The 21,750-nt window shown below is 48.5% G+C and overlaps 1 protein-coding gene and 1 long non-coding RNA gene across 12 annotated transcripts in view; one reads left to right on the forward strand and one right to left on the reverse strand.

Moving 5' to 3' along the window:
• Ptprt (protein tyrosine phosphatase receptor type T) overlaps positions 1–3,835 on the reverse strand; it is a 1,083,833-nt gene extending 1,079,998 nt beyond the window's left edge. For 7 of the 11 annotated variants that reach the window (XM_029473987.1, XM_029473984.1, XM_029473986.1 and 4 more), the window contains exon 1: positions 3,494–3,764. In XM_029473987.1, coding sequence (XP_029329847.1) covers positions 3,494–3,593 — 100 coding nt within the window. In that variant the 5' untranslated portion in view covers positions 3,594–3,764. Of the gene's footprint in view, positions 1–3,493 lie in introns of all 11 variants that reach the window. The other 4 variants (XM_021156881.1, XM_021156878.1, XM_021156880.1 and 1 more) reach the window with 1 other exon arrangement.
• A 21-nt stretch (positions 3,836–3,856) lies between these two features.
• On the forward strand, positions 3,857–17,978 carry LOC110290361. The gene is made up of 4 exons (XR_002377429.1): positions 3,857–4,120; positions 4,414–4,489; positions 9,087–9,361; positions 16,446–17,978. It is a non-coding gene; the product is annotated as an uncharacterized LOC110290361 (long non-coding RNA).
• The last annotated feature ends 3,772 nt before the right edge of the window (positions 17,979–21,750 follow it).

The following is a 21,750-nucleotide window of genomic DNA, read 5'->3' on the forward strand; positions in this document are numbered from 1 at the left end:
CTTCTTCTTCTTCTTCTTCTCTCTCTCTCTCTCTCTCTCTCTCTCTCTCTCTCTCTCTCTCTCTCTCTCTCGCATGCATCTTCTGCTTTAGTCCTCACAAAATCCAGCGAGGCAGCTCTAATTACCCTCACTTTGCAGATAAGAGCTGGAAGTTGGAGAAGATAAACAGCCTGTCCAATGTGGCACAGCCAGTACCAAAGGCAGACGGTGAGATTCAAACCAAGAATGTTGGGCTCCAGTGCTTTTCTCCAAGCCACGCTGCCTCCCAAACACGATACTCCTTCCCCATCCTGGTTACCGTGAGGCTCCACCATCTCTTCATCACCATCGATAAATATTTATCAAGGACCACTGCCTACATAGCAATGCTCTTGTTTCCACAGCAACACGCAGTCAGAGAGTCATGGGAGTATCCCGTGCTTAAGAGAACGATGCTGTAATATCCTCTGATCATGGCTCTGTAAGGTGACAGTTATAACACTACAAGAGAAGCCATCTCTGCTGGCAGCCTGAAGCCTGTGGAAATGTGCTTAGGATAAACAAGAAGGAACTGAGACAGAAGAGAAGGATACAGACTGTAACCCAAGAAGGAGGTCTGTATTTATTTCATGTTTGTTGTTGTTGCTGGAACAGAATCAAAGCCAGGTTTCCACATTAATTGTTCTGTTATTAGGAAACAAATCAAGCAATCCGGGACAGAAAGTAAAACGCAACTGTACTGGGAACAGCTCCCCAGAGGTATCTGGCAGCAATTATTGAGTTAAATGACTACATTGCTTACAACTGCCACCCGGAGTCGGTCCCTGTCAAGATTTGGCTTTAACTTGTAATACTGAAACCCACTGATAAATAGACTAATTATCCCGTATCTAATTACGTAGCCATAGCCTTCCCTCATTCCCAAATTATGTGTTCTGTTTACCAACTATTATCAAAGCATTTTTTTTCTTTTACTATAATCCCTCGCCAAAAAAAAAAAAAAAAAATGTGGTGGCTCATGAAACACACGGTAGAGTAAGGAAGGGGGAAATTGCCTTTGATGACAGCTTCTGACTCCGACTTTTGGACACTGTAACCAACAGTCACAGCAAAGCCCATCAGCCCTCAATGTCCTAGATGTAAGATCACAAATTGAAATTGCTTCCGAGACCGGGGAATCTTCAGATCAAAGGAATATGGAGAACACACTACTGAGTTTTAAAATGCATTATTTACTCAGACTTTCAGAAAGTTTAAAATAAGATATTTCAAAAGAGACCCAAACTATAATCATACTTATAACAAATTTGGATTCCGACAATACCACAATGAGGAATAAAATAAGAAGAGAAGTCCGTTTTAACAAGTCAACAGTTGCAGGATTAACGCGTCGACAATTACAGATGTTCATAAGGAAAGCCCCGGAAGAATCCAGTTTAAACGATCTAGTTAGCATTAAAGTAGAGCGATAATGAGCTAGGTATAGAAAAAAAAAAAAAAAAAGATGCCCATTTCTATAAATGAGCGGAGCTTAGAACGCACCAAGTCACCAAGACAAGCTAATCCTACTCCTTTAAGGAGCCCGGGAACAACGCAGCCGCTTGCTAAATATATGCTATTGTAGCTTTGCAAAAGCTATGGGCCCAGGTAGAACCAAAGGAAACATATGGCGCCTTCGCAGTCAATTTCTTCCCAAACTGTACTCCAGGATTGCTTTTCTTCCCCGTGTGTTCCGAGCAGCAAACAAAGAAAAGGTGCTTCCTCCTCACACTTCTCTAAATGTTTTAACAAAAGGCTGCTGAATAAACACATTACTCATTTAAAAATTGAACCGAAGTTCTATCCCTGAGATGAAAGCGGCTCGATTTGCATTTAACAGCTGTGAGCGAGCGCCACCTTGCGGGAACATGCGGAACCGGCGTGCGTTTCAGCCCTGGACAGCTTTCTGGATGGAGCAGGTTCTGGGTTTACAGCTGCTACCCCCCAAAAGGTCTGTGGGACGTGTTTGATCCGGTTTCTGCTGCGGGAACGTGAGTACTATTAATGTATGAATGTCCCGCCAAGCCTTAGAAAACAGTAAAGATTAGAATCATAAGTCATACCCGGGTCCCCAGGACTGCCTCAAGCATCCTCCTGCCAGCTTCCTGACACAACACACACCTAACGCAGACACCAAAGCAAGGGAAACAAGAGCCTTGAAGCATCTTCAGAATGATGTTGCGGCCGTCTCTTTTCTCCCCCTCTTGTCCCAGCCTTTCAGCTTCAGACACCTCAAAAAGAGTGTCCTCCTTGCTCAACTTCCCTGGCACGAAAACAAGCTGTTCCTTCCCATACATCCTGTGTCCAGTTTCCATTTTAACATCAAGTCAGGGAAGAAAACCTAAGACATTTCTAACGGAATGTCACTCCAGCGGTTCTTCCTCTCAAAAGCAGCCTGTTTAGAGACTTCCATCAGGCTCACTGCCTTTCTTTCCCTTTCTTCCTCCCCTGATTTCTTATGTGAGCACAGCTGTTGCTTAGCAATCCAAAAGGAGCCCTTTCCTAAGTTCCGCTGACATGCCTCAACGTGCCCCCACCCCCACCCCGACCCAGCGACACCAGCTCAGTGTGGTCATTCCGAAACCAAAGGTGCTAAGAAACTTCGAGGTGATTTTGAACTTGGAGGTATCCCTCCCCACTTCTCCTTCCCTCTTTAAGGGACTCAGAGAAGGAAGCCCTACCAGTGGGGTTTTAGTGATGAGAGAGACCCTCGGGAGTGGTCTCTTCAGCTCAATCGCCACTAAGAAGACACTAGACACACTCTGGGGAACTAGCTACCTGCCCATGGGCAAGCCGAGAAAGACGAGTGTCCCGAAGTTTTCAGAAGCCCACTAGCTCACTGATCAAAGCCACTGCACTTAAAGGGCCTTAGCAGGGTACCCATTACTCTGGACAGAGCCACGAGGTGAGGTGAAGGTTTATTTTAGCCGAGTTGGTCATTCACAAGAACACTCCCATGAGAAGTCCCAGCGGCTAAGGGCTCGCTAAGGGGAGCGGCGTGTTTAGAACAACACTGGATGATCTTCAGTGTCTCCCAGGAGAAAGGAAAAGCCACCGCCCTGGCAGCCTGGGCCTGCTAGGGACCTGTGCTCCCCACTCCAAGAGCGCGCAGCCCAGGAAGCTGCCCGGGTGACAGTGCTCCGCGCCGGGCGAGAAGCGGCGCCTCCTCCCTCCACCCCGAAACACTCGAGTGACAGGTTCCGACAAGTGGGAGGCAGCAAGTGGAAATATTCGCAACAGCCGCGCAAAGTTACTCCCGCCCGGGGGTGGGGGGAAGCGGCAGGAAAGTAAAGCGACGAGGGGCCACGGGGGGGACCTGGAGCGGGACTGGGCACGCCTGGACACAGCAGCTGCGTCCCGAGGCTGGGACGGGACTCCCACCGGGCCCCGGCATCCCCTGGCCACGGGACCCAACTTTCTCCTCCCAGGGCTGGAGAGAGCGAGGGGGCCCGGGGAGCCCGGCAGGCGCACTCACCTGCGGCGCTCTGCGCTCCGGCGCCGGGCAACGGCGGCCGCTGCAGCCCCAGGAGCAGGAGCCGGAGCAGGCAGAGGGCGAGCGCGCCAAGGCTCCCCATCCGGGCGGCGGGCGGCTCAGCCCCTTCCCGAGGGCGCCGGGGCCGGGACTCGGGCGGGCGCGGGGCGGCCCCGCATCGCCAGCGCGGCTGCAGGCAGTGCGCGCCGCTGGGCTCCCGGGGCTGGCTCCTCTCCGGCTGCGGGAGCCGGCGCCGCTGCGCTCCGAGCCCAGGCGCGGCGCGAACTGAGGCGCGAGGCTGGGCGGGGGCGGGACGCGGGGGCCGGGGGGCGGTGTCCCCAGAGTCCTAACGCCGCCGCCGTCGCCGCCGCCCGCCCGGGCGCTCCGCCTCGGCCACGCACACACACCCTCGCGCGCACGCCCGCCCGCGCCTGGCACACGCCCGCGGCTGCCACTCGCGGGCTCCCCCACGCACCCTCTCCCGGGCTGGCCGGCTCGGGGCCGCTCGCGCACTCAAGCGCGTACACACATCGCTCTTGCACACACAGGATCTGCGGGGTATTCGCCTCTTCGCCCCGCGCCACACCACCCAGCTGAACATCGCTTTCAGGCTACCCTGCGAGGGCGCAGGTACGAGGCGATGGGGGGAGGAGAGAAACCTGGAACAGCCTTTGAAGTAAGGGTGGGAGAACAGGTGACTGGGGTGGGGGGCAGTGCGAGCAGGCAGGGGGAGGGAGAGGCCCGATCAACTCGGGATGCTGCTGGGCTGTGAATTGCGGGAGGGGGATGCTTCGCAAAGCTGGGGACAGCTGTTGAAGGGTCTCCTGCACACCCTAAAATTCTCTCGTATATTCATATTCTCCCTTTCTCTTTCCTTCTCTCTCCCTTTCCCTCCCTCTCTTTCCTCATCCCCTATCATCTAGTCAGCGGTCCAGCACAGCCGACCTTAATCACAACACATCTCTTTCTCTTGTCCCTAACCCCGCCCTACACACACAGGTGTGGGAATCTCTCCCCTTTCTCTAGCTGCCTCCCCTGTTCTCCCTTTCTTAGGAGATAGAATCATGGAGCTTTCCCCCTTTTGCTTCCTGGTCTGAACAAAGACCTGGTTGGGGCTGAAGGCCTAAAGACATAGATCACTGGGCAGTGCCTGCCACAGCCCACAGGCCTGCCACCAGGGGAGGGATGTGAGCCTTGTATATAAAGGCCGTGGATAAGGACACCCAAAGAGGCTGAAGGGATTCCTACTTTGTAAACACTTTACTGCCTGCCCAAAGACCTCCTTCGGTTTAACAAAGTGCTTCCCCCTCCCCATTCCACTCCCTTGTTAGAGTCCCAAAGGACTGAATCCGACAGACAGACCATTAGGAGTCATATGGAAGTCAAACACAGCCAGAGTCTCCAAAAGTGGGGCACCAGGGACTCTGGGTTGGAGTTGCTTTGGCAGAGCCTCACTGGTACCCCAGCTCTGCCGAGGTGGACGTTTTTATTGAACACCAGCCCGTTTATTTCTCTCAGCCCACACTTGTAATTCCAGGCAAATGCTTCCACCTGGCTCTGGACGACCTCCCTCCACCTCCACAGCCTCCACTTTCCTCAAGATAAACACAGGGGCCAGCCCATTGCATGGCCAAGCATCTCCCACACTTCCCTCGTCAAAGCACTCTCCCAGGGGAAAGGACCCCCCCCTCCGCAAAAAAACAAAAACAAAAAAAACCTGCTGCTTAGCCCTCACTCCAGGGAATAGGGTTTGTGGTCTGGGGGGTGGGGGTGGGGAGCCTGGGAGTTAGACCTCTTGCAAGCTACCTTGGAGGTCCTTAAAATTTTTTACTAATATTGACAGTGCACTTGACTGGGCAGTCATAGCCTTGGCTGTTCTCTGGTGACACAGGATTATTGCCCCCCTGGGAACAATAGGAATAGAAGATCCCTTCAGCTCAGAGCTAAACTGCCCAACTGTTTGATCCAGCCCGAGTCTATCCAGGCCTAGCCTTAAGTTAATGAGTTAGAGTGCAGCCTCTGAGAAGAAACCTGACTCCAGCCCACAGCTGTGATTGTCCTGGCTGATGGGAGACTGGGGGTGGGGTGTGAGGCTCTGACCCAGGAGAGGAGTAAGAGGTCTCTAAGCCACTAAGTAGTTTGGTGTAACTTGTCAGGGCTCCCCTGAGTGCCTGCCCATCCATCCCCTCTCTCAGGAATTCTAAGTATAAAATAGCGGTTCTCAGGACATCTTCTGGGCTCTTGCCATCCCTCAGCTCATGAGCCCATGCTACAGGATGTTATTTATCACTGTAGCCAAAGTTCCAAAACCCGAATGGGGATCACATGGCCCCAAAGAAAGCCATCTTGTTTCTTGGTGAGCGACTAGCAGAATGTGACCTGATCACAGCAGCAGGTCTTGCTTGCCCAGATGCAGGGTCTCAAACCAGCACCCTCTTGGGTTTGGTCTGGAGCTGTAGTTCCCAGGCCCTGTGCTCCACCTACTGACTGGTAAGCTTTGGTATCTGGCCTAGCTGCCACACTGCACCAGACCAGTTCCCTCTGCCTGGAAGGGCCACCTCACATCCCTCCCTCCCGGGTAAACTCACTTAAGTTTCTCTTTGAGGCATTTGGCCAGCAAACCTGTTGTCAAGGCCCCCTAGGTGCATCACCTAGGAGATGCTATCTCTCCACTTGTCTGTCCTAGGAGACAGTTCCCACAATGCATCTGGACACTTCACCCAGGGCTGAGGGCAGGGGAGCTTTAAGGAAGGAGGAGGGTGGGTCCCACAAGATCAGTAATGCCCTAAAGATCTTCTCAGAACCAGCTAAAACCACCCTCTCAGAAGGCCAGGGTTCAGAGAGCTCCAGGGTCAATTCCTTACTTCCTGCATGAGCAGCTGGGGGGGGGGGGNGATCTGGTTAGAGAAGAGAAACAGCCATTTGACTCCATCCACCTGCCCAGTGGGAGTGTGCCTTCCTCTTGGCTCCTAGTGCAGGGCAGGCTCTGTATCAGTGCTAAATGAAGGTAGAGCCCAGGGGGTGTCCTGTGATAGCTAGAGGGAGTGAGTACTCCACCAAGCATGCTCCTCCAGTGCTGCTGGACCAGCAGGCCTCCCTCCCCCTCCCTCTCTCTTCTCCCTCTCTCTCCTCCCTCTCTCATCCTCTGGGCCAGTATTCCATTTACCCTGTGGGATGCTTGGCAAACCTTTAGAAGCCTTAGTTTTCCTATCTGCATGGTGACTTCCCTTCCAACCCTAGTAGGGATCAACACAGGAGAATTCAGATGTTGTCTCTCTATCTGGGCAGTTTTCAAGGAAGTGGAAAATGGGATGTACCCTCAGTGAGCGACACCTGCTGTGCTCACAGTGAGTATGAGTCCAAGAGGCTGAGACTGCAGCCTGAGCAACAGGTGTGACCTATGCCCTCTGGGAGGAAGCATGTACAAAGAGAGGACAGAAAAGCACACAAAGACAGGCCTCATCTCCAGACTCCTTCTGTCCCAGTGTTTCCCAACCTGTCAGCGACCAGGAAAAGACACTCAAGGGCAAAGTGCCTCATCTACCTGTGTAGAAAGGCCAGCGGTGTGGTCCTTGATTAACCCCCATCTTATATATAAGGAGAAGGAGACTCAGGGAAAACAAAGGCCTGTGTGAAGAGATGCTGTGTCCCCACCCATGCTGTGGGTAGCTGCACTCTTCTTTCTGGGACCCAAGGATTCACTTGCTACATAGCTTATAATCCATCATTTCAGTCTGTGTCTAGCAGTACTTCAAGTGTTCAGAGGCCACAGATGTTGAGTAGCAGCCGAATGCCACAGCTATAGAAACCTCTACTAACACTGCTATGGCCACGGTTGCCGCGCCTCTCCAAAGTCTGACCCATTGTCTGTATTATACAGTTTTATTGTGCCACAGCCATACATGGACCTTGACACATGGATACTTTTTCATATAAACATCTGTTAACACTGTTTGTACAGCAGAGGTGACCAAACCATAGGCCATGACTCACATCCAGCCCACTGCTTGATTTTGTTAATAAAGCTTTATTAGCACGCAGATTCATTTATTTGGCACGTTATCTTTGCCTGCTCCTAATCTGCATAGGCAGCCACGATATTAAAGTCTTTAGTTCATGGACAAAGTGTGACCTCTTTTTAGGTAAAAGTCTCCTAGGACGGTCTGACAACCACTGACCTGAAACTCACTTGCAAATGGGGTATCTGGACCAGGAGAACTTCTCTCCCTCCCCCTCCCCCACCTCCTCTCCCTCTCTCCTGTGAACATGTTTCAATACAAGTTTTCAGGACCCACCCTAACCCTATGGAAACACTGGAGGTAGAACCCGGAAATCTTGGAGTTAGACAGCCTTGCCAGGTGATTCCGATAGGAGCTCGAGTTTGGAACCCACGTTATAACACACTCCTGAAGGAGGTGCCACGAACTGGCACAGCTAGGATGCTTGTGGGCTTTCATGGGTGATGGAAGGCTTTGAAACAATGTCAGAGGCAGCGAGGCCATACGCTGCTTGCTCTTTCTATAATGAAACCTCTGACAGCCCTAACACAGAGCCGTGCCAACCAAGAGATGCCCACGTGGATGCCCAGGCTCCACCACTGCAGGTCCCACCCTCCTGAGGAGCTGTCAGCGTATTTGGAGCTGCCTCCACACATAAATTCATGGACCAGCTGTCTCTTTTAATCTGGTTGCAAGATGAAACCATTAATAGATGTCAGACACATTGGCAATGATCTCTTCATTAATAATTTCCTCCTTTCTGAGGAAAAAAAAATTAGTAACAAGCAACCATCAATAATTCAGAAATACAAGTTAACCTTTCTATTAGCAGAGTCACCGTGCACACAGTACAAACTCAGAGCCAGGAGTTCTGGCTTGAGTCGTGTTTTGATGGTAGGGATATTAATATGCATTAATGCTGTCTGTCAAAACCAAATATAAATAACCCAACTGCAACTCAGAACTCATAAGTCTGCTTCAAGTGTGACCTTCTGACCCAGCCTTTTGGTTCTTTAAAGGCTTGGATCAGCCGATCACCTTGCTGTCTAAGAGAAGGCCTTTATAAAGAAATCCATCTTTAGCTGGAGGCCCCTGTGACTAGAAAGATTTCCCCTATGCCCATCTAACCCTGCTGCTGCAGTGTGACCTTCTCCTACCTAGATTTCTTCTCCTTAAGAACAGGCAGCCTGAACTAAAACCATTCAGACTTCTTCCCGAGGTTGGATGGGCTCCAGGTGAGCTATTCCCAAGTCTATACACCCCCTACCTTTGTCCCCAGCCCCAGGCCTGCCCACCTGGCTCCTTGGTGCATTTCAGTGACCCCCCTCAACCAGGAGGTCTCAGCATCTGCCCTTCCTCACACCTCCATTCACTATCCAAGCCACCACAAGGCAGGCACTTTCCCTCTCCAAATCTGTTTCCCCATCTGTGAAATTGGAGTGATTATTCTCACCTCACTGAGCTGATGTGAGAATTAGGTAAGTAATGAATGTAAACACACCTAGCATAGGGTCTGGCCCACTCAAGAGCTGGTTCCCTGGCCTTTCTTCCTTCTCCAAGTCTAAGATTCACTAACCTACCCCAAACTTGACTCCTAGGCCAGCTCTCCTAGACACCTGGATGGCAGCTTAGCATAAAGAGCCAGCTGCCTTCTCGTAGAGCCAAAACATCAGTGCGTGGTCCAGACCCTTGGCAAGTAGACCTGAGCATCCTGAATCTACAGCTCGGACCGCATCTCTGCATCTTGCCCAAGGGGAGTCTATGAAACAGCTGCCTCTCTTAATTAAAAGGGAAACGCAGAGATGAGCCTGGAGGCTTGCCACTCACATTCGCCTGGACACTGCTGGACAATGGGGCATATCCCCACCCACAGGTGACCCCATCCTCAGCTCGGGCTGAGAGACCATACAACACACTGGGGGAAGGGTAGTGTTCATTCCTGGGTCTTGCTTCCAACCAAGTGGCTTTCCTGATAGAATTGGGGTGGAGGGGGGCGAAGCACAGTTCACATGGCAGCCTATTTATTGATTGACTACTGGTTGGTTGGTTTTTTCAAGACAGTCTCTGGGAAGCCCTGGCTATCCTGGAACTTACTCTGTAGACCAGACTGGCCTTGAACTCAAAAGGTCTACCTGCCTCTGCCTCCTGAGTTCTGGAATTAGAGGTGTGTTCCACCACTACCTGGCTAAGTACCTTTTAGAGCCCTAAAGTCTCTCAGGATTCTCAGCCCTTCTATAAAACCCTTACTACAAATCTGGATCCCAGAAGATTTCAGGTACTGATAGAACTCATTACAATAAAAACCTGAACCTGTTACTCCTGTCTGTCCACTAAACTCCAACTGTAGCTCCTGGTTGCTTCTGTTTGTATCCTGCCCAACCCTTCTCACAACCATGATGGAAGTGTAGAAGACTCTCCACAAGTGGTCACTCACCAGCTGAGAACCCACACTACTGCCCTACTGCCTACAGCATGAAGTCCACTAACTACAGCCAACTGGACCCTCCAGTGGCTGGGCAGCTTGCCTGAGCCCTCCCCTCCCTAACAGCCTCCCCCCCAGGGAAGTCTTTGTCAAGTAGAGAAGGGAGAACATTCAGGGTACTGGAATAGCCTAGGCAAATGCTCAGAGACCTGAAAGAGTATGTGTTCAATGTTCCAGGATGTACTGAAGGCTTTTCCTGATGCTTGCCTATGCCTTGGTTTTATTTGCTCTATCCCTTGTTCAAACATGTCCTTTAGTCCAAGCTGCTCCAGACAAATTCCCATCACCTCCCTCTGGGCCTTTGCCTGTGCAGCCCACTCTTTCTGGCATGCCAGAGTCAAATTCCTTATCTGGGCATACAACCTCTTCAAGGATTAATTTGGGGCATTGTCCATGGGCTAAGCTGTCTGAATTTCCCTTCATTTCATTTGTAGGTCTCCCATTTCTACAGTATTGAGAATGCTATGGTATGTCTCTCACACCCTCGAGTCTCCAAAGCCAATTCCCAACTAACACTCAATAAATGTTGCTATGACCACAGCCAAGTTTACCAGCCAAGTTCATATACATTTAGGATGTTATTCCCAAACAAGAGTATCCATGCCCGTTTATAGATCTGCAAGGAAGCCAACTCACCATAAAAGACCCATAGTCAGGGTCTCGAGTGTGCACACTGAGAAGGTCCAGGGCGACACTGTCCAGATGTTCCAAATCTTACCTCATGGTCACAAACCCAGGACTTCAGGGAAAAGTCTAGATATTTGTCCTATGTGTCAGGCTAGGCCCAGGAAACTCTCATTAAAGGACATAGGAGGATGGCTCTGCTCTTCAGGTTGACAGAGACCCAGCAAAGATTTTACTGCAGTCATACTGCCAGAAGCACCTCTCAGAGAGCAGCCATGATGAAGGGCTCAGAGCCTTTGGTAGCCTGCCTTCCCAGGATGCGGAGTCTTCTCCCACTGTGGCGTTTTCCTCTCCCTTTTCCCCACCCTCCCTTTTATTTCTCACCTTTCCTCTCTGTGTCTTAGCTCTCCTTCTCTGTGTGAGTAGTTAGAGAACCTGGACAATGGCCTTTGTGAATACAGTCTTTACCCTCATCACTAAATGAGACCTCCCAGAGATGGAAAAGATGACTCCGGTGGTGGGGACCTGAGTTCCATGTGCAGAATCCACTCTTAGAAAAGCAAAGCCAGATGTTGGGGCTGGCACAAAGGCTCAGAGGCTAAGGGCACTTTGCCTTGCAAGCCCAGAGACCCGAATCTGATCTGAAGAACCCATAGAAAGGTGGAAAGAACTGACTGTACACAAATTTGTCCTCAAGTACGCAATACACACTAACAAAATAATAATAATAATAATAATAATAATAATAATAATAACTAAAAATGAAATGAAAAGGCAGAAGCGATGGCACACTCTTGTAATCCCAACACTGAAGGCAAAAGCATGGATCACTAAAGTTTATTGACCAGCCAGCCAGCCTAGCCTCCTTGATGAGTTCTCAGGACAATGAGAGACTCTAACAACAACAACGAAATGGTAGCATCAGAGGATCAACACCTACACACAACACACACACACACACACACACACACACACACAGTAAAACTTCCTGTACTATTATCTCAAACTCTATCCAATAAACAGACCCAATGAAGACACTAATTGGCTGATTCGCTTCACTCTCTACTTCCCAAACAGATGAATTTGCCAAAAGAGGGGGAAGGGCACACGGTAGCCAGCCAACCTAAGTAATTGCCCACCTCTGGATACCGTAGACAGCCTCTATAATGACTACGTCCACAAGACTGACCGGAGCAGGGAGGATATTTTTCTCCAAGACAATCCGGTACTGTCGCTTTATCTCACAAGTCATAAGCCCCTGTAGTATGTGGTCAAAACATGTAGTCAGCTAGCCAAGGTCTGCACCCTCGTTCTCCTCTTCTCCATTTAACATTCACCCCAAACTCCATGCCCGCCAAGACCACAGGATTTCTCCACAGCCTCCTTTTCCTCTCTACCTAAGCCATGGATGCTCTCTTTTAAAAAATGTTTTCAACCAGCCAGCGATTCCACAGCGAACTCAAAAGAATAAATACGATTCTTATGTTCCAGGAAACAATTTTTTTCCTTAAGAACTATTTTATTGTGCTATGTAGAAATACATTTCACGCAGAAAGCTGGCAGTGAATCTATCACCTGACCATGTGGCCCAGCTCGGAGAAAGGTGGAGAACTCTCAAGCACATAGAAAAGGCTAACTAGTGTCACAGGCCAGGCTCCACACATTCAGACAAGCCATTCTCCTGTCACATAAGCTGGTGACAAATCATTATTCAAAAAGCTTTTTAAAAAATGGTAATAACTAAAGACAACTGGTTAAAACGGATGTGAAAAACTGAGGTTGTAAACTTGGCATATAAAACTTGGCATATAAAACGGCCACCTGGAAACACAGAGATGAGCTGCCTTATCTGCAAGCCTGTCCCCAGAGTGGCATACTCAGTGTCCAGCTTGAAGACAAGGAACTCTGTGCTCTGAGTGAACTTTTCAGGGATGTGTAATATTCCTTTACTGAAAACACTATAATCACCCTCTGCCGCTGAAGCCTGAAGATGGATCATCTCCTGGCTCTTCATGTTGGTTCTGCTTCCCCTCCTGAGCTGTTGGTAGTTAGGAGTTCCTGTGTCCTTCTGAGCCATGTGCTCTTCCCATAATTCACCTGCTGGGGAACTGAGGCACAAGGCATTCAATGGCTAGGGGCTGATGCCAGTTTTAAGTTTTATTTTCCATTCAGCAGATCTTGTACCTTTAAGTCACTGGGATTGCATATCCCAATCATGGGCCAGGCATGTCTGATCAGAAGGGATCTCAGAGCCCATCCATCTCAACCTCTTTTTCATTTTACAGACATTTCTAGAGAACCCAGAAATATGTAAAAACAAATAGTATCCAACTTCGATGGCAGCCAGAACCTCTGCACTAAGTGGTGGGCGCCCTTTTTCCCAGAGCAGGAGAATGTGCTGCCATAGCTTGGACTGATTTTTTTTTCCTAAGTCCTTGTTTTCTGGATGTCTCTGCCCTCAGTGATGCACAGTACTGTCCTCTGACCCAGTTAACCATCATCTTTATAAGAACAGCAGTGTCTGCTTGCAGAGATTCCCCACCCCTGGGCTTGTGGACTGCTGACATTCTCACTGAAGGAGGAGAGGGCAGAGTGACTGGACTCTCACCGGAGCTTCCGGCCCCTTCCAACCATTTGTATGCAATTGAGCCTTAAGTTCATGAAACCTCAAAGCAGGCTAGAGACCAGGGGAAAGGGGCTCTATCTATGCAGCCTTGGGGATCTATATCTATTCTTGGTTTAAACTTCCTGATCCATCTGCTCTGGGATCACCCACATTCCTGTGCATAACCCCTTCTCTACAGAAGCCCAATAAGTTTGTTTGCCGTGGGGTGAAATTTGGTGGAACCATGCCCTGGGTTGTTGTCGAGACTTTAGGAGAAGAAGGTGGCTGCTGTGTGCCTTTCCCCCGGGGAAAGAATTTTAGCAACACTCACCTGCCCCACAGACAACCGAGATGTACTCATGATCACAGAAAGCACCCAGTACCAAAAGAAGGTCCCCAAATTGACAAGGGTCAATGCCACCCCAGGGCCTGATGAGGTCAGTCTCTCTGTCTGGAGCCTGGATTGTCCATCTGTCTAATTCTCATTTTCTGTGAGAAGGCCATCAGTGCCCCCACCCATGTCTTAAAATGAAATGCATGAAACTGTGTAGCCTCTTCACGGTCGCGTGTCTGTGTCCTGATAGGATTCCAAACACAATCCGCAATCGAGAAACGTTAAATATTTCCTCACAGCTAATCATGCGCCCCGCCCCACCCCCTTCCCTTCCCTCCTCTAACTCTTTGCAACGGAATTTATTTCCTATTTGAAAGCCAATCTCACTGGTTATTAGATATTCTCCCTGCTGTCACTATCAGTAAATTATTAAACAGCTGACCAAGCTTTGTTTTAAAATGATTCTCTTATGAAGCTCAGTGATATATTTGCCATGAATACTGAATGGTGCCTGGGTCTCTAAGGACATGGGAATTATCCCTATTTACCACCTTTAGCAAAATGTGGAGCAATTAGCAGTGAGGACTAGACTTGGACCACAGCGAGAGAGATGCCTGTAGCTCATCTCCATGGCTTGCTTCCTTCATGACAAGCCTGACTGGGAGATCCATGCTCGCCATGGAGGCCATGTTGCAGGGCTGTCATGTCGCAGGGCTGTGTGTACACAGCCTTTCTCAGTCCTCATCTCCTCTCTCCACTTGGCACCCCTGAGCCACACCTGTGGGAATCCTCTTACCTGAGTCAATTTCCACTTCAAGAAAAGAAACCTGAGCTGTAGAGATGGCTCAGTGGTTAAGAGCTCTTGCTGCTCTCCCGGAGGACCCAAGTTTGATTCTCAGCACTCTCAGCACCCAACCTTATATCCTCCTGTAACTCCAGCTCCAGGGAAATTGATGCCCTCTTCTGAGGCCCCTGGGCACAAATGAACTCAGTACACACACACACACACACGTACACAAATACACTCAATCACAGACACATATACACTCATACATACACACATACATATATACATACATACATACACACACACACATATGCACACATACAGACACAATCACAGGCACATATACACTCATACATACACACAGACACACGTACACAGACACACTCAATCACAGGCACATATACACTTATACATACACACACAAACATACATATACACACACATATATACATATAAACACATACACACATATATACACATGTACACACATACACACATGCACACAAACATACAGACACACTCAATCACAGACACATATACACACATGTATACACATACACAGACACAGTCACAGACACATATACACTCAACATGCACACACATACACAGACACAGTCACAGACACATAAACACTGATACACACACATATACACACATTCACACAAACACGTACACAGACAGTCACAGACACATATAAACTCAGATACACACATACATACATATACACACACACATGTATGCACATGTACACAAACACACATACTCAGACACACTTCAGTCACAGACACATATACACTCATATACTTACACACGCACACACTTTTTTCAAAGAAAAGCCTGACTGAGAGCAAGAAAAGGCCATGTCTGTCTGTCTGTTTGCCCCCCTGTGGAATGGAAGTCATCAAGGACTCTGTTATGAGGGAAACAGAGCCTGACATCAAGTCAGTGCTCAGGACTAGGGGCTTCGGGTTTCCACTGACCACTGCATTCACGCCGATTCACTGTGCTGTGAGCGACAGAGGCTTAAGCCAAGGAGGAAATATGCTGGCTTCTCTCGCCAAACAGCGGTTGACGAGTGAAGTCATAACCATGGAAAATAGACGTGCTTCAGATCCTTACAGCAGAGGCCATTCAGTGCAGGAAAGCAAGTACACAGCTAAATGAGGGGGTGAGATATGGGCAGGTAACACAGACATGCCAGGGAAAGCAGTTAAGAAGGAAAGTCTGAGAAACCAGGAAGATATTAAGGCATGGAAACCAACACCTGGCCAGGTGTGGCCGAGAGAAACTGGAATCAGCGGGGCTACCCCTGTGCCACAGGAGAAACCACCCAGGGCAGAAACAACAAGAGGTCATATTCTTCTCCCCTCCCTTGCCCCTCTGCATCCAGCAAGGGTCTTCCATTGGCCAAAGCACCATAAGCAGGCTGAAAAAGCAGTCTGGGAAAAGCCAGAAACCTGGGCCAGCCTCTCTGCATATGGAGCCAATCAGGAAAGGAAAAAAGAGAGAGAGAGAAAACATGGAAGTGAAGACAGATAGGCCTAGGACCAAGCCAAACCCAAAGGGCAGTGGGAAAGCCAGCCTTGGAAACCAGATGACCTTAATGGGGCTCTGCCTCTGCTCCATTCACTAGTTGTGTCTTCCAGCTCTGCTTAACTGTCAAGGCACGGAGTGCATGGCTGAGGGCATCCATCCATCCTCCCAACTCCATATTCTGAGAAAAACCACACTTTCCTCCTCCATCACTACCAGGAAGAAACCCAGCTGCTCATATGGCCATCCCTTGAACCCAGACTGAGTGATGGACCACCGGGATTTTCCTACCTCGATCATGTGCTCATCTGAGTGGCCACAGAGCTTACATTTGTTCTGAGAATCAGGGGGAAATTGCAGGGAGAAGGGGGCATGAGTACTCCCCCCGAAACAGAGTGAGCCTATTCTCCCTGAGAAATACACTAGGAAATCTGCGCAGTGAATGGTTTCAGTTCCTCTTCCAGGGACACTTGCCTATCCCCTTGACATGACTGACCCAGGAGCTTTCTTTGACCAGCAGACCCTTCTAGATGGAAGCTTTGTGAGCAGCAAGAGGTCATTCCTGACTTTGCTTTTGCCATGTTTCACACAGGAGATGTCCCATCAGCCTCAGCTCTAGAATAAGAAAGATGTTGTGGGCTTCCTGCCAATCCCAAGTAGCCATGTCGTGAGATCCAATACGTAAACCTTTGTGTGTTAAGCCACAGTAGTTTGGGAGTCCTTTGTTACTGCAGCGTAACCTGGATTATCCTGACTGGTTCTATGAGAAAGATACTCAAAACAGTGACTCTAGTGAGATGTATACCAAGGCATCTGCCAATCAAAGCAGCCCTACACACTCATGCCAAACAGCCATATATTAGTGGAAGCCAGAGGAAGAAATTATATATTGCTTGTTATTCCCGGTGTCATCGATGGCTAAGTCACCATCCCCTATCTTCCTCACAACAGTGTTTCTTCCCAGCTTGATAATGATAGCTGTAGTTAAAAACTACCATTCATTGATCATTTGTCATATCTCGCACACCATATAAAGTATTTACAAGTCTACGTGAGAGTCATTCTTATCCTCAGATTTCAGACGTGAAAACCAAAACCCAGAGCACCAATCTTAACATTGCCCAAAGCCACATAGCATCCTACTCCAGAGCAAATGTTCTTAACTACGCTCCCTCAGACCATCCCACAAACATCTTCCCCAGAGGACAGCCTGCCTCCACTGGGTCACACTGGCCCCATTCTTTTCCCAGATACCATGGTCAGCCCTGCCCTTGCTCACAATGGATTTAAGAGGCCTTGGTTGAAGGATACTGTGACAGCTATTAGATCAATCTGATCAATGGCCCCATGAATGAGCTGAATATCTAAAGACTGTTTTCTGGGACCTTTTGGTCTTACTCTTAGCTAGTTTCTCAGTCTAGAAATAGGACCCTGTCTCACTTTAGTGCAGTGGCTCTCAACCTTCTTAATGCTGTAACTCCTTAGTACAGTTTCTCATGCTGTGGTGACCCCCAACCATAAATTAATGTCATTGCTACTTCACAATTATAACTTTGCTACTGTTCTGAACCATAATGTAAATATTTTTGGAGCTAGAGGTTTGCCAGAGGGGTCATGACCCTAGGTTGAGAACCTCTGCTCTAGTGCCTGAGTTCCTGCTTCAGTGCTAGCTAATGCTGGGCTTCATCCTGTAGTAGACTTCTGGGTCTGACTTACCACCCCCACTCCAGCTGTTGCTACTTCAGCCCCTACCACAACCAACCAGATTTACCTCTGATGGATTGCCTGTGTACCTGGTAGTGTTTCATCAACTTGCTACAAGCTAGAGTCATTTCAGAAGAGGGAAGCTCAACTGAGTAAATGCCACCAGCCGATTGGACTGTGAACTGGAGCCTCTTATTGGTTTATGATTGAAGTAGGAGAGCCTAGATCACTGTGGATGGGACCACCCCTGGGCTGGTGGTCCTGGGTTACATAAGAAAACAGTCTGAGCAAGCCATAGGGAGCAAGACCCTAAGCAGCCTTTCTCCATAGCTTCTGCTTCAGTGCCTGCCTCCAGACTTTTGCTCTGACTTTCTTCATTGATGAACTATGATGTAAGCGAAAATAAACCCTTTCCTCCCCCAAGTTATTTTTAATCATGGTGCTTTATTATAGCAATAGAGACCTAACTAAGACACCAATGACAATTTTTGCTTATTTATTTATTTACTAACTTTGGTGGGTCTTGCTGTATAGCCCAAGATGAGCTGAAATTGAGAATACTCCTGCCTGTTTCCCAAGTGTTGAAATTATAGGCTATCATACTAGTTCCCCATACCACTTAACACACACCATGCTCTTTTCCTTGTCAGTATCAAAGGATAGGAACAGACTGTAAGGAGTATGCCATATAGCTCTGGAACACGGTCAGAAACTGATATTCTATGTGCACACACATGTGTGTGAGCATGAGTGCATGCTAGTGCCCAAAAAGGCTGATGTTATAGGTGTTTGTGAGCTGCCAGACGTGGGTGCTAGAACTCAGGTCCCTTGGCGAAATAGCATGTGCTCTTAACTCCAGAATTTGACATTCTCGGCACTAAGATGCTGATCATCTTCAAATGAGCACAGAGGACAGGCAATGAGAAGAGAGAATACAGAGAATCTTAGACACTATTCTAGTGCTGCTAAGAGACACCACAGCCAAGGCAATTCTTATAAAAGAAAGCATTTCATCAGTGCTGGCTTACAGTTTCAGAGGCTTAGTCCATTATCATCATGGCAGAGAACATGGCTCCACAGGAGTAGCTGAGAGCTACATCCTGAACCACTGGCCAAGAGAGAGAGACTGGGCCTGGCATGGGCCTTTGAAACCTCAAAGCCCACCCCTAGTTGGATGCACTTCCTCCAACAAGGCCACTCCTCCTAATCATTTTCAAAGAGTGTCACTCCCTGATGACTAATCATTCAAATATATGAGCCTATGGGGGCCATTCTTATTTAAACCACCATACATAGTATTCTAGAACTTTCTCAGTTGCCCTGTTCCTACACTCACGCTCCAAGAACTCTGCTTTCCTGACCTTACTCTGTTCTGAGCATTTACTGTTTGATAGTAGAGATGGGCTGTACTCCCACATTGTGCCAGTCAGTGTATGTTGCTACCTAGCAGTGCCCAAGCACAAGAGTAAGTTTCTTTCTTCGCCATACCTTGTTCTTCACTCAGGGATAAGTAAAGGATGCTGGCACAAAGACAATGGAGTTCCAGCCATACTTAAAAGGTAGGATAAATGGGGTATGCAAATGTAAGGGGACCACTTGAGAGCACAGTAGTCATGACAACTACATGGTTAATACAGATAGACATCTGGGCAAGGTAGTGCCTGCTTTTGATCCCAACACTTGGGAGGCAGAGACAGGGAGATCTCTGTGAATTCAAGGCTAGCCTGGTCTACAGAGGGAGTTTCAGGACAGCCAGGAGGATGTAGTGAGACTTTGTCTCAAAAGGAAAAAGATGAGGAAGCCTAGATCAAGTGGAGAGCCACACAGCTGAGATCACTAGCTAGCCCATGTATTTGCTGTTCCAACTGTATAAAGTCTATTTAGAAGTAAACTGGCCCTTATTTGATTGACAGTGGTTCGGATTGTCTTTAACAAACTCACAACTACAAGCTATTAATTCACATGATCAAGTCCCACCATAGAATTTGATGGTTTTGTACCTGGCAGAGGACGGAGAGAAGTCCTTCTGAAAGAAGGCCTGTGAACACCCACACACATACTTCAAGTTACATGGTAGCTTCCTAACTTTCCTAGCTTTGCAACTCTGTGATAGAATGTTACAACACACACACACACACACACACACACACACACACACACACACACACAAAGCTAGGACATAGGAAATCTGAGTGACATTGTCATGCTGGAACTAGACCCACCCCCACCCCACTGCCATGATCCTTCTGTTGCATTTTGCTTCCTGGGACTATCCACCAGGATTCCATGAAACCATGTGAATCCCACATGAAGTCACAGCTAGGGTGCCTGGAGCCAGAAGAAACAAGTGGCACTTGGAAAATGCAAACACTGTCATTACCTCTGCTCCTCAGGGTACATCTGTGATCCCAGGACTTGGGAGGCTGGCGCAGCAAGATTGTGAGTTGGAGGTAAATCTAGACAACATAGTGAGAGCGTGTCTTACCCAAACTAAGAAAGCCGGGTGACCAATGGGGGAGATGGCCCCCAAAAGGCCAAAGAGCATACTCCAGTTCCAAAAAATCAATCCGATATTTTAATGACTGAGAAACCATGGCTCGGGAAGCCAGGAATAAAACACAGTATATCCACCCATTAGAAAAGAGAAGATTCTATAAAGATTTGGGGCTATTCAACTTCAAAGGTCCTGGCTGCATAACAATCACTCCATCCTCAACTTCTCTGCCAGGAGAGCCTCGAGTGGAAACATTTCCTATCATCGGGAAAGGATTCTGTTCGGTGGAATCAGTTTCTCGATAAGGCGGTAATTACTGGAGCAATTTTAGTAGGTACAAAAGCATTTTTAACAGTTTTAATTATTCAAAAGCCTGACTAATTATCTAGTCCATGGATCAGAGGCCAAAGGGGGATAAACCGTATGAAAATGGTTACCATGGCAGGGAGAAGGGAGAACTCAGCCAGTTTCAAATGGGAAGCTACCCTGTGACTTTGTAGTGAGAACTGTGCCCTGATGCGTTTGCTGAGGGTGGACACTGGCCTGGGTCTTAGGAGACATGGATTCTGATGCATCATTGATCTTCATCCTAGATGGGCGGACTTTCCCTCATCAGTATTAAAGGATAGGAATGGACTGTAGTGGGGGGAAACATACGGCTCTAAAACTCTTTCAGGAGCTGATGATCTATAGTTCTGTAGTACTCTGTGTGTGTGTGTGTGTGTGTGTGTGTGTGTGTGTGTGTGTGTGTGTGTGTGCACGCGCGCATGCATGCATGTGTGTGAATGTATCTATGTGCACACATATATGCATGCCAAAGAGACCGAAGTTAAAGGTGTGTGTGAGCTGCCAGACCTGGGTGCTAGAACTCAGGTGCTTTGGAGAAATAAAACAAGCTTTCTCCATCCCAAGGACTATCTTAAACTACAAATTTCATTGCTTTTACCCTCCTGCGGCAATGAAAACCAGACGTTGTTCCTGATGTTATAAGAGCCTTGCTCATATCTGAAGTACAAAAAGGAGTTGGACAGGCATGTTGGGTGGGCTAACATGAGGGGTGACTGGCAGAGTGTGACAGGGCTTCTCTGGTAATGAGTGTGTTACTTTACAAATGTCAACTTCGGGGTGAAGGAAAGCCATTCTCATTCCTTGAGCATTTACAGACCACCTGGTGTAACTGAGTGACTTTCTCAGACTGGAACTAACCTCTGCCCTCCCAACTCACACCCAAAGACCCACAGTCCTTCAGTTGCATTTTGCTTCCCAGGATGAAAGAGAGTTATCTTGTGTGTTTTGGAGCCACCCAAGGGATTTGAGGGAAGAATGATTAAGTCTGACATGGGCGTAATTAGCCATAATACAGGGCAGACTGTGGCCCACCCTGGAGGAACACAAAGCATTCAGGAAGTTATACAAAAAATGATTGTTTTAGACTTGAGAGAACAAGAAAAATCTGGAGGCAGGAGAAACTTGAAAGGAGGAAGTCTGTTTCAAGTGAAGAGGAACTTGGAAGCTGAAGCCGTCGGGATTTGCTTAGCGATGCTCTCTGTACTGTGTCCCGTGCCAGGCACTAAGGATAAAACCATGACTCCATCTTCCCCTGAGCAGACTGTCCTCAGTGAGTACAAAGGCAGGGCTAAGTGAAGAGAAGAGATGGTGTTGATTCCTGTTTAACCACAAAGACCCCGAGCCTGTTTGT

This window comes from Mus caroli, chromosome 2, assembly GCF_900094665.2.
Source record: "Mus caroli chromosome 2, CAROLI_EIJ_v1.1, whole genome shotgun sequence".
NCBI classification, from domain to species: Eukaryota; Metazoa; Chordata; class Mammalia; order Rodentia; family Muridae; genus Mus; species Mus caroli.